The sequence below is a fragment of the Pipistrellus kuhlii genome, unplaced genomic scaffold, assembly GCF_014108245.1.
Source record: "Pipistrellus kuhlii isolate mPipKuh1 unplaced genomic scaffold, mPipKuh1.p scaffold_m20_p_3, whole genome shotgun sequence".
Taxonomy (NCBI): Eukaryota; Metazoa; Chordata; class Mammalia; order Chiroptera; family Vespertilionidae; genus Pipistrellus; species Pipistrellus kuhlii.
In genome coordinates this window covers 30,133,904-30,150,062 of record NW_023425529.1, presented here as the reverse complement: position 1 = coordinate 30,150,062, position 16,159 = coordinate 30,133,904, and the positions used below count along the sequence as shown (strand labels likewise).

Here is a 16,159-nt window from a genome sequence, read left to right as displayed (position 1 = left end):
TTTGCTACAGAACATTTATGTGATAGCAAGGCCTGAGCAAACATTCAGCTTCTATTGGCACTTGTTCTCCTAAGGAGAGAGAGAGGAGAGGAGAGGAGAAGGGAAGAAGGAGAAGGAGGAGGAGGAGGAGGAGGAGGAGGAGGAGGAGGAGGAGGAGGAGAAGGAGGAGGAGGAGGAGGAGAGAGGCCTCCCAATGTGAAGTCATCTCATTTGCATTCACATGTCTTCAGCATTATCATAGAGGTTACTCAGTAATATTGGAAACTAGATTGTGATGTCAGAAAAGACCCTTTTCAGAAAGCCAGAAAGTCAGTGTCCTGCTATATATTGAGGAGAGTTTCTGCTGAAAGTAACTAACAGGGCGCCTTAAAAGAGGTACCTGCTTCCTAGCTTTCTCATCATCATCGCCATTTAAGATTTAATTTTACTTTTTTAAAGAACAAACAAAATTACTTCTGGAAGAGACTGTTGAGAAGATTCCCCCTTCTTGGGCCAGAAGAACAGAGGAGACTGTAAATCGACGGAAAGGTGAAGTATTAAATTGTGAGGACACTTTGGTATTTGAGTATATAAAGACTATTTCCTTTTCCTGTATCTATATGTTCTTGTTTTGTGGGGGAGAGAAAATTCTAAAAATATTTGAGAGATGTTTTGCCATCAACACCAAAAGAGTGAGTGGAGGAAAGAAGGCGAGAGAGGAGGAGGTCAATTTTGTTTAATTAGTTTTTAAAAAGCAACATAAATCAAAGTGGTCTATTGATGTCAGTCTTTATAATGTCCTGAGAGTATAATGAATTTACTTATAGCATAAGTGATTTAATATTTTCAATCTCTGTTTTAACCTTTATTGGGGGAGGGTTGACTTTCAAAAGCCTGGCTAGTTTGAAACTTGGCTAAGTACCTTTGTTTTTTTTAAATTTCTCTTCTTTCTCTTTTATTGTGGAAGCAAATATTATCACTTTAATGTTAAACAACTTGCAAGTATTAAATGGCTCGTTGGTGATTTACTTTTTTTTTTTACAGATTTCCCCCTTCAGATCTAAGGATTACATTAAGGCTCCTGTGTCTTTCTGGAAAGAATTTCATATAAATCAGAAAGTGTTAGAGGTTCAAAGGTTGACATTTTTTAGTCCTGTTACTTTGTTTTTTCATGCCATGCAAACAGGTCTAACGTTTAGACATTCTTAAACTTTCAAGGGAAAATTGTGGAAATTCCCAGCGATTTTTTTAAGTGGGAGGACGCCAAGTTTTGTGTTGTGGGTTTTTGTTTTTTTTTTTTTTTTAAGCAAGAAGTTTAAAGCAATCAAATGAGAGAGCAGCTTTTGAGAAATGTTGCCCCCCACCCCAAACCCAAACTAAGCAGCAAGTGTTAATTGCTGGCTTGCAGTTAGGAAAGGAGGTGAAGGGACCAAGGTGAGCGAGGGTCGGTGAGAGGGCGCTGTTTCTCGCCCACCCAGTGGCACATCTGTGGAGCACCAGCCTCACAGCCAGGCTTGATAGAGGTCAGCCTGCCTTAAGGGTCTGAAATCTCTGTCACTCTTGCCTTCTAGAGAGCAATGAATCCTCCCAGTAGGATTCTAGAAGACAAACATCTCTTGAATGGTTCCCAACCGCCAATAGAGGAACCCTTGGGAGGGCATTCGCTGCCATCCTTCCGGGAGATGCTGCCCAGTTGCTCAGAGCAGTCTTGCTTCCCCACCCAATGGCTTTGGGAAGAGCCCCCGGTTTTCCCTTCGCTTCTCCGCTTCTCCGAGGCAGCGCGACCTACAATGCTAGCCTCGCCGCCTCTGCGGGCTGAAGAGGCGCCTTAGAATAAGCAACCAGGGACCCCCGGGCGGGGGGGAGATAAGGGGTGACAGAGTCGGTTATCAAAAAAAAAAAAAAAAAAAAAAAAGCGTGGGCTAGACGCCTGCTCGGTGGGCTCTCCAGGACGGCAGGCTCTCCTCCGGGCGTTCGGAAGGGGGTGTCCCGTGCGCGCGGGCTTTCCTGGACGGGCTCCCAGTGTCCTCAGCTGTTCGGAGGCAGCACAGCGCGCAATCTCGACCTGCAGTCCGAAACCGTCTTTCCTCTTCTCAGCGGCGATCTCCCCCTCCCTAGCCTACTCTTCCCACTCAACTCGTCCCAGGAAGGGCCGGCCAGTAGGGCGCCCACGTAGCGCTCCGAGCTTTCCAGGGGGCAAGGGGAGGAGATCGGGGGCTCTTTAAAGCCACAGGCTCACAGCCCCGCATCTCCCCGCGGAGGATCCCAGCCCCCCACCCCCTCCCCGTCTGCTCTGCCTCCTCCGAGTCTGTCCGCCCCCGGCGGCCCCGGCAGCCGCGCGCGTCCAACCCGCCCCGGAGGCCGCGGCGCGCCGAGGTCAGTGGCTGCCCAGACCCATCCGCACACACACACCCTCGGGGACCTCGGCGGGTCGATCCTCCGGGCGGTCCGGGGCCGGCAGGGCGCGGAGGGGGAGAGCGAATCCGCCCACGCGCCCGCTCGCCGGACTCCGAGACGGCGCGGCGGGGCCGGCGCTCCGGGGTGGGGCTCGGCGGCGGAGCTCGGGGCAGCGTCGGGGGCGGCGGGCGGGCGGGAGGCGATCGGACGGGCGGCTCCTTTGCTTGCAGAGCATTCCCAGCCCAGGGCTCCCCTTGCTCGCTTGGGGCTTGCTCGCTCGCTCGCTCCGGCCAAGCGGGGCGCTCCGGCCGCCCGTCGCCACCCATCCCCGCCCCCGCGCGCCCTCCGCTCGCCCCGCGCGCGTTCCTAGGGCGCCACCTCTGTGCGACTCGCTCACTTCTCCGCAGGTTTTTGCCTCGGAGCGTGTGAACCTTCTCCCTCCCTCCCTCCGCCCGGCTCTCCCTCTGCTTCTGCACTAGCCTCCAACCTGCGCCGCCGGCTCGGCCAGCAGCACGCGTCCCCGCCCGCCCGCAGCGCGGGCCGCCCGCCGCCGCCCCTTTGCGCCGCTCTGAGCCCGCCCTCGCGGCCACCTGGCCCTCCTTCATCGACGACACACGCACTTGAAACTGGTTCTCAGGGTTGTGTGGCATCAGCTTTCCGGAAGCAAACCGGCCCACCCGAGGAGGCAGACAGACAGCTATGTGTATATATGTGGGGCTCCCCGCAAGTGGCTCTGGAACTGGACGGCTCTGGCCCGCGGAGAAGAAGCTGACTTCGGAGGAGGGAACTCGCTTCTCTGTGTAGGAGGGGTTCGCCTGGCTCCACGCACCCGGGAGGAGCGCCGCCGGCCAGATTAATGAGACATTGCTATGGGAGACCTGTAAACACGCTCTCGCTGCTCATCCCTGATGCCTGTATAGAACTATTTCATTTTTGGGTATTATTTCAGAGGAAGCGCCTCTGATTTTTTTTTTTTTTTTTTTTCCCTCCTTTTTGGTCCCTTTCTGCCTGTGTGGTTTGGCAAAAGCGCAGTTGGAGTAGCTGATTCCTAACTAAGTAAGTGCTGAGAGGCTTTAGAGAAAGTTTCTTTTCTTTTCTTTTTTCTTTGCAATTGGGAGATGTCCTTGATGTGGAAGAGGCTGTTTGAGATCCGGCGAAAAGGGGGAGCAGGGTAGTTGGGGAGATGGAGATTCTGGATTGACACTTCAAACCCTTCTCGCTCAGTCGCAGGTCCCGACAGCCCAGCCGAGAGGAGACGATGCTGCGGAGGCTGGTACAGCAGTGGAGCGTCGTCGCGGTGTTCCTGCTGAGCTATTCGGTGCCCTCCTGCGGGCGCTCAGTGGAGGAGCTCGGCCGCCGGCTGTAAGTGCCCGTCCTCCCCAGGGCGCCGGGAGCGAGGGCTGGGGAGGCCCGGGGAGAGGCCGCCGGGCTGGGGCGCTGCCTGGCAGGGATGCTCCTCGCCCGCCCAAGTTAGCTAGAGAGCAGGGAGCACCGGCTACCTGCTGAGGGCTGAGCCCTGGTCCTCAACCCCAGCGGGAGACTGGGGTACCTCCAGGAAAGATAGGCAAGAGACAAATAATATGTGAGTTTCCATAAGAGGGAGCGGGTTTTGGGGAGGTTGTTTGTTTGTTTGTTTGTTTGTTTTTTAATAGGATCTCCTCTGAGCAAAGATTATCTGCCTCTAGTGAAAGAAAAAGTAAAAGTTGCTTTCAGGACCTGGGAAGGGTTTGAAACCCTGAGGCATCCAGGAGGAAGCCTAGGGATCCAGGGGAGCACATATGTCTATGTGCACCTCCGTGTCCATACTGAATGTGGGTGGCAATTGGTGCGTGAACAGCAAAAGCCTTGCATCTGCTTTTATAATGAATGACATAATTTCAAGCATATAAAACGGGACCACATTACATAAGGAAGGCATATTATATAAGAAAGCAGTAACAACTTTGCAATGGCCCAGTTCCAGCTTTAGTATTGATACCGTTCAGCAATGCTAGAGTTGCTTGATACCAAATGAGTATTAGGTATGGGGATTTTTCTTCGGGGAAATGATGGCTAACTGTTCTTTAACCTGGAGCCCCAGGTCGATGGGTGTTGCACTGGAGACTGAAAACTTGTATTTTGGCATTCTCATTTGGTGATCGCTTTAAGGATAGTTTTGACTTTAAAATAATCATCCATCCGAGTACACCAGATAAATATCGCTATGTTGTCTGACTGAAAAGATGGAAGCGTGGTAGAGTGACTCTATCTTTGTCATCTATTGGACCTCGCTGTTCACTAATGTGTGTAACACTGTCTTTGGGTATCTGTATACTGCAGACTCGGTGTTCAGGATGAGAAACCCATGAAGTTTGAGAACTGAGACGTGTTTGCCTCTGGAGAAGGAATTAAGGGGAACTTTTGCACTAACAGTGAAAAATAGCAATATCTGGTATTTACAATCGAGTCCCCGGTGCTTCCTTGTGAATTCCCAAAGGGGTACAAACAGGCAACAGTTTTACGCAGGCCCTTGGTCTACTATCACGAGAGCAGAAAAATCCTTAAATGAAATTACTGTAGACATGTCTGAACTTTGGCACCAAAATGAAAATCTATTATGAATTTCCTAAGGCAAATTGTGTAGAACATTGTACTGCAGATAAAGCTGCATTGTATTCTTCAAATCAATGTTTTGCGGATGTATTTCTGAAAATTATCTTCAGGCTTTTTGCTCATTTTGAAACTTGTATTAAGTTCTGTTATTTAAGATCCATATATAAATATAGATGAAGAATGAATTTTTTTTTTTGAAGAGTGAATTTTTAAAAAGCACACTTAAATACTGTATTTATTTGGCCAAGAAATACTGTGTTGGAAGCCAGCCAACTTTTCTTTAAAGTTGTTTAAGAAATACCTGTTTTCTTTTTTGAGAAACAGTAAATGGACCATGATTAAATCCACAGTCACGGCATTAAAATAGTGCTAATTGTCCTACAGGCTATTTTTAACTCTTTTTGTTGTTGTTGCACCTTGCAAAATACACATTTAAAAACCCCATTTAGCAGCCAAGACTCTTGTTATAGTTTTGTTTGTGGGTGAAATATAATATTGTAGTCAAACACTCACACTCAGAAGATGGTTATAAAACTACCACAGAACATTCTTATAATTAATGGCTAATGGATCATCACATTACTGCCATGTTTTTTCATGGAGACTGAAATCATCAGTAGAGGAAGATGCTTTATCCAATTATTATAGCCAAATGGAGTTTAAAAAACAAGTCTTTATTTTGGCATTGCTGCCAAGTAACAATAAAACAAAACATTAGTCCTCTAGTGTGCTAAATAAGCCTAGTTTCTTGAAAGAAATTTTAACATAGGACCAAACCATGTTACTTCCTAGTTGCTTTTCACGCCAAGTATCAGGGAAATCGCTGTGGATGGTTTTCTAACGGAGGAGGTTAACTTTTAAAGGAGAGGAAACTACTACTGCACCAAAAGCACTGTCTGCTGAGCCGTGCAAAAAGAGGCAACACAGGTCTGTGAATCCAAAAGACTTTCATTAGTGAAGCTAGAGCATGGGTAGATTGGAGGCTTGAAGTCAGGTCTCTGGGTGTTACTGTCCAGATGAATATGGCTTGCAGCAGGTGGCAACCTTTGTGTTTAAGTTAGAGGTGGAACCCCAATAGATTCAGAAATCTAAAACATCATTGGCTGATCTGCTGGGGAGCCAGACTGGGTCCCTTCCACTTAATGAAAAGCATGACTTTGGACTGAGTCATTTGGGTTGGAAGGGACTTCTGGTGAGTCATCTTCACTCGAACACCCTAACCCTGACTCTCCCTTGTACCACAGAACTTTTCTTCTCAAACTCAGACTCCTTCTTCAGGAGCCTAGCACGGGCACACACTGCTGCTTGCTCTGCTGGAAGAGGAATTCCCATCGCTCTGTTTAGTCCCCGAGTTCCTTGATGATTCTTTAGAAATTTAATCTTCCCTGAAAACTCCCTTGAGGGTGATATTTCTTTAAAACAGCTGTATTTTGACTGAATTGAGAGTTATCCAGCTTAAGCATTCCCCCCACATTTTTACAATTGTTTTTCTTACAATAAGCAAAGGAGACCATGAATATAACATACTTGTTTTCCCATGTTGGAGCTCAGGTATGTCATAAGTTCTGTGTGAACCGCTGTGCTATGTAATGTTTACAGGCATATTGAGTAGCAGACTATTATAGAGGCCATATCTACAACTTCAATATTTCAGAGTCATCTAAATTGAAATCCTCCTTAATTTGAATGCACTACTTATTACCTATGTATATCTGGTTTGTACAGACTAGTCCTTATCCTTGTATCAGTTTCTATCTTGTTTTGAAAATAAATAGAACATTCTATGGACCTTATTTCTTACTAAGAAATAAAGATACTATTCAATATTATAATCTTGATCCTCTAATGCACTTGCCCAGTTAGAAATTAATTCTTCACATGTGTTTAAGTACAGAAATCTTTGTGTAAATTCTGTAACAGCATTTCAGATTTGGCATTGAAGAAAATCTGACTTTTTCTAATATATTAGCAATCACCCCTAACAGGCAGAAAGAAGTTTTGTGCCTCACAAGAGGTGTTCTGTTTTAAACGGGACAAAATTGTGCCATATTGTAGGCTTTTTCTGAGAGAGAAGGGCAGAACGATCCCTCCTTTTCCCATGAGAACCATCCTGGGAAAGTGCAAGACTTGAATTAGGAGGGCACGGTGACTCACAGTGACAGGCTGGCCAAGGAGACAGGCATATATGCCAGTCACAGGGGGCATGAGCAATGTGGCTTGATTAGATCAGGCCAACCATTGAAAGTTTTGGCTTCAGGTTACGCTAGAATGGGTTGTATTATACTTTTGGAGAGCAATATAGATGGGGTGGATATCTGCCAGGAATCGAGAAAGAAAAAAAATCTCTAAATACTATAAAGGAAAGTTGGTTAAGAAATTTTTAATGTGACATTTTGCTAAAAGATGCTTATTAAACTGCAGTGCTTATGAAATATACAATTACATCAGTCCTATTCTCTAAAAAATGTTATTAGAGGATATGAATATATTGTACCAAAGCTTCAAATTTGTAGATTATTAAAAGTTTCCAGAATACTAACTATTGCCACAAAGTAAGTGAATTTTAATCTAGTCACATGCGGCACCTTCAATGAGGAAGAGAGACTCCTTCATGCCTCATTTAAACCAGGCTCCTGTTAAATTCCTTTCCATTAAGTCATGGCTTTTTTGCTTTTTTTTTTTTTTTTTTTTTTTTTTTAACAAGCTTCACGGCTTAAAGTCAGTCCACGCACTGAAATACTAAAAGGAAGCTGGCATTCTAGCTAAAAGGTCCAGAGAAATAATGAATGTTTTCTCCTGGTTTACCCTTCTTTGATTCACAGTGTAACTAGACAATCTCTCATTCCCGTAGTGAAAATCCAAACCCTAGGCATCCCAGTTCTTTATTTTGGTGATGGAAATTGATGTCTTGGGGCAATAAGCTTGGTCTTCAAGGAAAGTGCTACACTGCTGTCCACTTGCCCATTGTCATGGTTCCCACCACAGGCTTTTCACTCCCTGCCTTTTTCTCAACATACATGTCAGCGTCAGCAGGACAAAGGGTTGAGGAAGGTAAAAAGCAATGTTGGTTGTGAATCCACAGAACTCATTGGTGGGGCCCTGGATCTGCCCAGTTTCACTGTGTGGGCAAAGGTGGGGCACTTTTCTCTCTCTGGACCTCACCTTCCCTTCTGTAAAAAGGAGGATGGGGATGTTTGTTATTGTCATATTTCTTTTAGGAGGTAAAGAAGCTTGTACTAGTGAAAGCTATAAGGGACCCAGATGCCACTGTGTCTGGAGAGTAAGGGTACACGGGATGTAGCCCTGTGAAATACCCTCAGAAACCTTTGGAAATGAACTCCTTTGGCCAGAGGTTTATTTCAGTGGCAGAAATAGGCAGAGTGGAAGCTGGCATAATATGACTGATTAATGTATGTCACCCTTAAATATTCATGGGTGGACGGTGAAGCAAAAGCCAGGGTGTCATCTAAAAGGATTGATGATGGCAAATTAGTTTATTCTTTTTCACTATATTTTTATGAGATTGTTGGTTAAATAGAAAAATCACATCATATATGTTTGAGGAGACACTTTTAAGAAAAAGAACAAGTAAAAAAAAAAGTGAATTTCTTAACTAAGTACTAAGGATAACACCCTCTGAAATCCCTAATTAAAATTAAAAAAAAAAAAGATGCACAGAAAAAATAAAATGATCTCACTTAATTTAAACACACAAAGAAATCCATTTTAAAGAGACCACCCAGCACTTTCCAGAAAATTATGCGTGCTTTCTCTGACAGTTGGCCTTCACATATAGGTTCTTGGTAGTCTGTAGTCTAACATGTTAAAGTTTAGCCTGTTAGGCAGTTTCCTAGACAGGCTTCACTGCTCACTTTATCCTTCAGTCTTTGTTTGCTTTTGCTCTTACAGCTCGCTGTTCTTTGAGATTCAGTATGATTATTTTCTTAATGGGGGAGTAATGTGTGTGTGTGTGTGTGTGTGTGTGTGTGTGTGTGTTAGTGTGCGCGTGTGCACATGGTTATGTGCATGTGTGTAGATACATACACACTCACACACTCACACACACACACCTGGGGCAAGGACTCAGGTAAAAATCAGCCTCATTTTTTATTTCCCAGGCTAGGACTTCTGAATTTATTTCCCCACCACGACTGGAAAATGTACAAGCAGTTCAGTGGTTTCTGTCCATTTCTGAGAATAACTGAATCATATTTAAATAGAGCAGGTAGCACAGAGATCACTGAATCTGACCTCTTCCTTTTAAATAGAGAGGACCAGGAGGCCCAAGAATGTTTGCTTTCTCACCAAGGTCACAGACATGGTATAAGCTGCAGAGCTGGTACTCTGAGTCACTGCTGCTGCCTGCCCTTCCACTCTGGCCCCTTCCCTGCTGCAGAGCTTGCTCCTCTTGCCCCTTGTGTCCTGTATGGGAGCAGCTGAAAAACTAAAGGTCATCCCTCCTTCCTGTGTGGTTTCTACCAACAACTAACGTTTCACTGCTTCCTTTCTCTCCTGCTTTTTCCCCCCCATTAAAGCAAAAGAGCCGTGTCTGAACATCAGCTCCTCCATGACAAGGGGAAGTCCATCCAAGACTTACGACGACGATTCTTCCTTCACAACCTGATTGCAGAGATCCACACAGCTGAAATCAGAACTACCTCGGAGGTTTCCCCCAACTCCAAGCCTGCCCCCAACACAAAGAACCATCCTGTCCGATTTGGGTCTGACGATGAGGGCAGATACCTGACTCAGGAAACCAACAAGGTGGAAACGTACAAAGAGCAGCCCCTGAAGACAACCGGCAAGAAGAAGAAAGGCAAGCCTGGGAAACGCAAGGAGCAGGAAAAGAAGAAGCGGCGGACTCGATCGGCCTGGCTAAGTGCCGGCGTGGCTGGCAGTGGGCTGGAAGGGGACCACCTGTCTGACATCTCCGGGACTTCGCTGGAGCTCACTTTCCGGTAGGTAACTGGCTCCCTGGCCCAAAGCCTGTCCTTTGTGCTCTCAGCAGAGGGTGTAGCTTCCCTCTGCCTTGGCCTGGACAAAACTTTCTGTCTTCCTCCAACCCCCCGACCCCCCGACCCTCCGACCCCCATCAATCCCTCCACAATGTAAATCTTGCAAAACCAAAATGACCCAGAATATTGTCTGACTTCAAGCAGTGTCCTCCTGCCCCCATAACATGGGGCTTTCATAACCCATTTCATCTCACTCTCCAACACCAATATTTTAGTACTCCACTAAATAACTTCATTTCTTACTCAAGCTTCCAAAGCCAAGGCTTATCTTCATTATTTGCTAGAGAAGTGTATTTTCCCCACTCTCACACCTTAACAAACTTTCTTGATCATTTTTCATTTCTTACTTTTTTTTCTTTTCACTTCAGGGAAGGACATAGAAGGCTTTGATTTGCCCCCAAAACTATAGAACAATATCTTACCATAAATAATTCTGAGACATTCACATTTTTATTTAAGTTATGTAATTAAATTTTATATTTACTTAAATAAAAATTCAAACATACACTTTAAATTTATTTAATTAAATTTAACTCTGATTTCTACCAGTTTACAAGAAAAAAAAAACCAACATGATTTCTGAACATTTTTAAGTATTAGTTTGGGAAGGATATGTTTTTCTTATGTATCTATTTGTCCACTGGCAAGTTGAGAAAGTTTTCTAGGATATTGCAATAAGAATAATAAAATTTCATATCTATGTGGCTGGTTTATCCTCAGCTCATGGCTGCAGGTAGTAATGACATTCACAGACTTTGGAGCCACATACCTTAGCTTTAAATTTGGGGTCTAAATGTTAGAGTTCACAACCTTGGACAAGTTAGTTAGTCTTTCCAAGACTCATTCTCCTCTTCTCTGAAATGAAGATAGTAATTGTACCAACCTCTTTGGGTTGGATAAAGATTAAATGAGATTACATGGGTTAAATGCCTATCATAGAGTAAACAATAAGTTGCAACTTGTTGTTTTGGCACTTTTAGGCATGGTTCTGTTTGTCCACTCAATCTATCTATATTAGTGTGTGTGTTTCTGTGAGGCAAAAATAAAGGGGGGGGGGGCAGTATTAATTGCATTTTATAGCCTAGAAAACCAAGGCACTCCCCAGTGAAGGACCTGCGCAGTCCTGGGAACTGGGATAGGTAGTCCTCAGCACTGGATTTATTTCCCCATTTCCTGGCACTTGGGCCAGTGCTGTTAGTGCTGCCCCTTGACCTATGCATTTCCACTGATAGGAGCTGTTTTTTTTTTTTTACTTTTCACTACAGCACTTCTATGGGGTTTGAAAGAAAGAATGCATCCTATGCAGCTAATGATCTCAGTATTTAAGGGGTCCCCTGTTCCTTCTCCAGTTCTTTCCCCTGACTAGAGATAGGACCACAGAGTGATGTTTCAAAGGGGTGTTTGAATTTACCATCACTTCTCTAAGTGGAGAAAACCCAGAATTAAATAGCCTATAAAATGATAACTATATTGGATTAATAGTACAGCTTCAGTAATCAATGGGCAGTGGCACTAGTGAAATCTTTAGCACCGTGAAAGACCTATTCAGCCAGTGTCTAATGGATCTGTAAGGGGTAACAGGCCTTATACATGTTATACATGTTGGCTCAATGCAGATATTCAGTGTACTTTAAAATATGATCCTAACTGCACTTATTTATAACTAACGGAAGGCCTCTATTGCCAGAACCTATTTTCACCCATTATCTTATTCTGTGTGTGTCATGTGCGTGTGTGTGCGTGCGTGTGTATTTTAAAAACAGAAGTATACATACTTTTTTATGGATTTTATACGTTTACAATTTGCAGTGCTCTTAAGTATCCAGAGAATTAATGAAAATCAGCACTCTTCAATTCTTATTCCAAAGTTATCCTTATGTTAAAGTAGAGCTAGTAAAAATTAGGCAGTGGCCTAATTAAATCCAGACTTAGGACTGAAAGAAATAGAATGTTTCTGCTTCTCCTTTCTACTCCCTGGTTGTGAGGAACGTTCATGGAAAGCACTGTTTGTTTGGCAGCCAGATGTTGGCACTCTCCCAATACAACCCAACAGAGGTGCAGGGAAGAGTGGGGAGATTTAGTAGTGTATTGATGAGAACATCTGGGGCCATGTAAATTTTGTAGTACAAATAGAATCTTTTCAGAATAACTATGTTTTTAAGTTTTATAAGCAACTAAATGTTTATCATTATCCTCTCTTTAGTTTCTGCGTTATTATATGTTCACCTGAGAGGTCTGACATGGAAAGCGATGAACTTTATTATAATACCTATCTTAGTTCTTAATAGAAATTGCTGAGCTAAAACTGTCTGGCTTTTCTTCATGGACCACTCCGTGGGAAATATATAGCTTTAAACTTAAGAAATTTTGATGTTGCAAATGAGATGTCCAGATTCAGAAGGACTCATTTCATTGAGAACATATATTTGCCTTGGTATATATAGGTTTAGAAATAATATAAAAGCTTTCAGTATTCAAAAGACCTAGGACTCTAAAGCATCACACATGTATAATAAACATACACATATATTTCTAGGTCATGTTATATGGTTTTCTTGGCAAGTCTAATACATGACTTTATTAAAAGGAAATCAAAAGGAAGGATAGCAAGCAAACTGGGCAGTATAAAATATATTAAATGATCTTTCCTTTGGCCCTTAAATTTTCTTTTTTCTTTTATTTCTAAGAAAATAATTGTTCAAAATGCTATTCATTCCATCCTTGCTTGTGCTATTTTATACTTTTTAATCAATTGATTCTTATTAGCTAATTTAAAATAGGCTTTCCAAATTTTCAATGCAAGATCCACTAAAAAAAAACCAGCGAAATAATAAACGAACCTATTTTAATTTGGCTTCAAAAATTAAAATCCAACGACAGTTTCATTCATTAGTGTTTAAGAACAGTTAAGAAAATGATAAATGTCATCAAATCATTAACCAAACATACTCTGTTTAATTATGCATTCCTCCAACATATACCCCAGTCACGCACTTCTGATTACCCTTACAACAGCCCTTTATCTTAGCAAGAGATTGGCCAAGTGAGAACCTGGAAAAATAAGACACCAATAGATCACCTCCATCAGGTATCACTGCGGAATAAATTTCTAAGTATGATGGATTGCACAACCTAGCCTTATTTCCAGAGTCCCAAGTCTGTGCCTTCCCTTCCCAAACTTGCCAATTGTTAGCCTTGGAAAATCTCACAGGGCCTCCTTTTTCTGACAGAGTATACTTAGAAATGCAAGCCTTTCTCTTCTGCGTTGCATTGACAATTTGGATGGCTTAGTGACTGTTGAAAAGGTTTTAGAGAGTCAGACGGATCCCCAGTCACCTCTTGTAAGAGATATTTACAAAGAGTCCCTAGATCTATTTCTATGTGATTCTATGTTCCTTAATTTGTACTGTTTATTTTGGCTCTTCATTTGTAAGGATAATTAACTTATTTTCCCTTTTTCTTTCCCTTCCTTCTCTTTTCAGGAGGCATTGAAACTTTTGTAAAGACCTTCAGAAGACATATTGCAGCATTCTGTAATAATGAACATATGGAAAGTATTAGAAATATTTATTGTCTGTAAATACTGTAAATGCATTGGAATAAAACTGTCTCCCTCATTGCTCTATGAAACTGCACATTGGTCATTGTGAATATTTTTTCCAAGGCTAATCCAATTGTTATTATCACATTTACCATAATTTATTTTGTCAACTGATGTATTTATTTTGTAAATGTATCTTGGTGCTGCTGAATTTCTATATTTTTTGTAACATAATGCACTTTAGATATACATATCAAGTATGTTGATAAATGACACAATAAAGTGTCTCTATTTTGTGGTTGATCTTCATGAATTCCTAAATATAATTATCCAAACTGATTTTCCTCTGTGCATGTAAAAATAGCAGTATTTTAAATTTGTAAAGAATGTCTAATAAAATATAATCTAAATTACATCACGACTCAGAAGGTGAATTATGTCCTGCAAGATTTCTAATAGAAGGAAAACAAGGTAATTTTTACAGTGTTTGATATGGCCTTAAGTTTAATATATTTATTTTAGTACATAGTCCAACATTTTCACATTAGCTTTAAGTTTAAAATGCTTAAAATATAGTTCACCCAAAATTTAAGTTCAATTCAATAGAATAACTGAACTACCTAGATGTCATTTCATGAAGTACGTCCAATTTGAAGTGAAGACGGGAGAGGGCAGAAAAAACAAAACAAAACAGAGAGAAGCCAGGAGAAAAGATTAATGACACATAATCTAGAGCACATGTGTCAAACACAAGGCCCGCGGGCCAAATCCGTCCCGCCAGGCCTTGCAATGTGGCCCGCACCGCACTGTCATCACTGCACTCCGCTGCCTTTCCATCACAATGACAGTTTATGACTGTTCAGTAAACCATTCGGCCCGCGATTTAGGCTGGATTTTAGATTTTGGCCCCTTCTCTGATTGAGTTCAACACCCCTAATCTAGAGAGTCAGCTAGAGCTGGAAAAAAAGGGGGCAGGAGGAGAGAAACAGATCAGGAACCTTAAGGACAGGGTAATTTTAACCAATGCAAAGTTTGATTTATGAGAGCTTGTTCTTATTGGTAACAATTACAAGCACAAGAGAGCTATTTGAGCATTCTATCTATTAATGTTTCTAACCAGAGAAAGGACAGAGATTTATGTTTGGGAGATACGTGACAAATCAAAAGGCCTTCACTGTGAAGACTGCTTTCCTGTTCTTCCACGGTTGCAAACCACATGGGCGGAACATCACATGCAATCCCTTTTCCATTCTGAGTATCATCCTACTTGTTCCTACCATGTTTCCCCGAAAATAAGACATCCCCTGAAAATAAGACCTAGCGCAACTTTGGGAGAAAAAATTAATATAAGACACTGTCTTATTTTGGAGGAAACAGGGTACCTCTATGTTCAGATGAAAACACAGACATTTGTGCTTGTTCAGAATATTTTTTCTGTAAAGGCTCCTAAAATCTTTTGGTCTGACCCTGCCAAGGCATTAGAGGTGAGTTAATTAAATGTTTGACCAAATAAGGCAGACTAATTTTTTTAAAATATATTTTATTGATTTTACACAGAGAGGAATTGAGAGGGACAGAGAGTTAGAAACATCGATGAGAAAGAATCATTGATCAGCTGCCTCTTGCACACCCCCTACTGGGGATGTGCCCGCAACCAAGGTACATGCCCTTGACCGGAATCGAACCTGGGACCTTTCAGTCCGCAGGCCGACACTCTATCCACTGAGCCAAACCGGTCCCGGCAAGGCAGACTAATTTTTAAGTTAATAATTTTGTATAGCCTGCAAATGATGTTGTAAATATCCAAATGGCCCTTGGCAGGGGGCGGGAAAAAAGGTTCCCCACCTCTGTATACAGCTTAGGACACATCAGAAAAGCGGAACACAACAAAACAAAAAGTGTAGGAATCAAGCAAGCACATGTTCAGGAAACATTCTGTTTATGCCGAATATTCTGGTAGATATAAGGCGTTTGGGGAGGCACAAGAAGTCTCAAATACTATAACTGCCCTCAATACTCTCTCATTCCAGTGAGCAGTTTACAGATTCCTATACATGAAACAACTGACACTGTAGTCAAGAAACTATTGAAATGATACAAAAATCTATGAACATTTTAAAGAGGAAAAAATAACAGGGGGAGATTGGTCTGAGCTGGATGTGAGAAGGATAACGTTTTGGGAAGGAGTATTCTAACATAGAACTTACTCATATTTTTATTCGCGTCTCTTAGCCTTCAAAACAGGACCCATCTTACTATGAATTTTGAACCTATGTTAGCAATAAATCAGAGGATTTGTACTTAGCTTCACTTATGAATTTGTTGGAAATGGGTTTTACACCTAAGAAATACTCAGAAGTTTAATGCCAGTACACCAAATCCATATAAAGTAACTAGTCTGAAGTGTCTTAAAAACAGATATAACCACGTTTCACCAAACTCCACCTTAAATTCTAAATCTTGAGATTGCACCAAAGTCTTATAAGCTGGTCACATGAAAAATATGTTTTTTTAAACTCTAGTTTAGTAAATACTTAGACATTAAATCCAGGAAGCACCAGATTCAAGTCATCTTCTAAGGTTTTCTTTCACAAATAGCCCATTCCTGGAAAGAAAAGGGGGAAGAGGGAATGTA

General features: G+C 42.4%; 1 protein-coding gene across 2 annotated transcripts; it reads left to right on the top strand.

The window, feature by feature from the left end:
- The first annotated feature begins 2,915 nt into the window (after positions 1–2,915).
- PTHLH (parathyroid hormone like hormone) lies at positions 2,916–13,939 on the top strand. 2 transcript variants are annotated; one of them, XM_036458154.2, is made up of 4 exons: positions 2,916–3,432; positions 3,607–3,738; positions 9,504–9,926; positions 13,466–13,939. In XM_036458154.2, the coding sequence occupies exons 2-4, from the start codon at positions 3,635–3,637 to the stop codon at positions 13,473–13,475; spliced, it is 537 nt and encodes a 178-aa protein (XP_036314047.1). In that variant the 5' UTR covers positions 2,916–3,432; positions 3,607–3,634; the 3' UTR covers positions 13,476–13,939. The 2 variants fall into 2 exon arrangements, with proteins under 2 accessions (XP_036314047.1, XP_045443835.1); XM_045587879.1 differs by having other exon boundaries at positions 3,601–3,738.
- The last annotated feature ends 2,220 nt before the right edge of the window (positions 13,940–16,159 follow it).

Excerpts from the sequence above, each read along its gene's own strand:
- PTHLH (XM_036458154.2), top strand. The coding sequence starts at position 3,635 with ATGCTGCGGAGGCTGGTACAGCAGTGGAGCGTCGTCGCGGTGTTCCTG. Across the intron at positions 3,739-9,503 it reads GAGGAGCTCGGCCGCCGGCT|CAAAAGAGCCGTGTCTGAAC; the intron begins GTAAGTGCCCGT and ends CCCCCATTAAAG.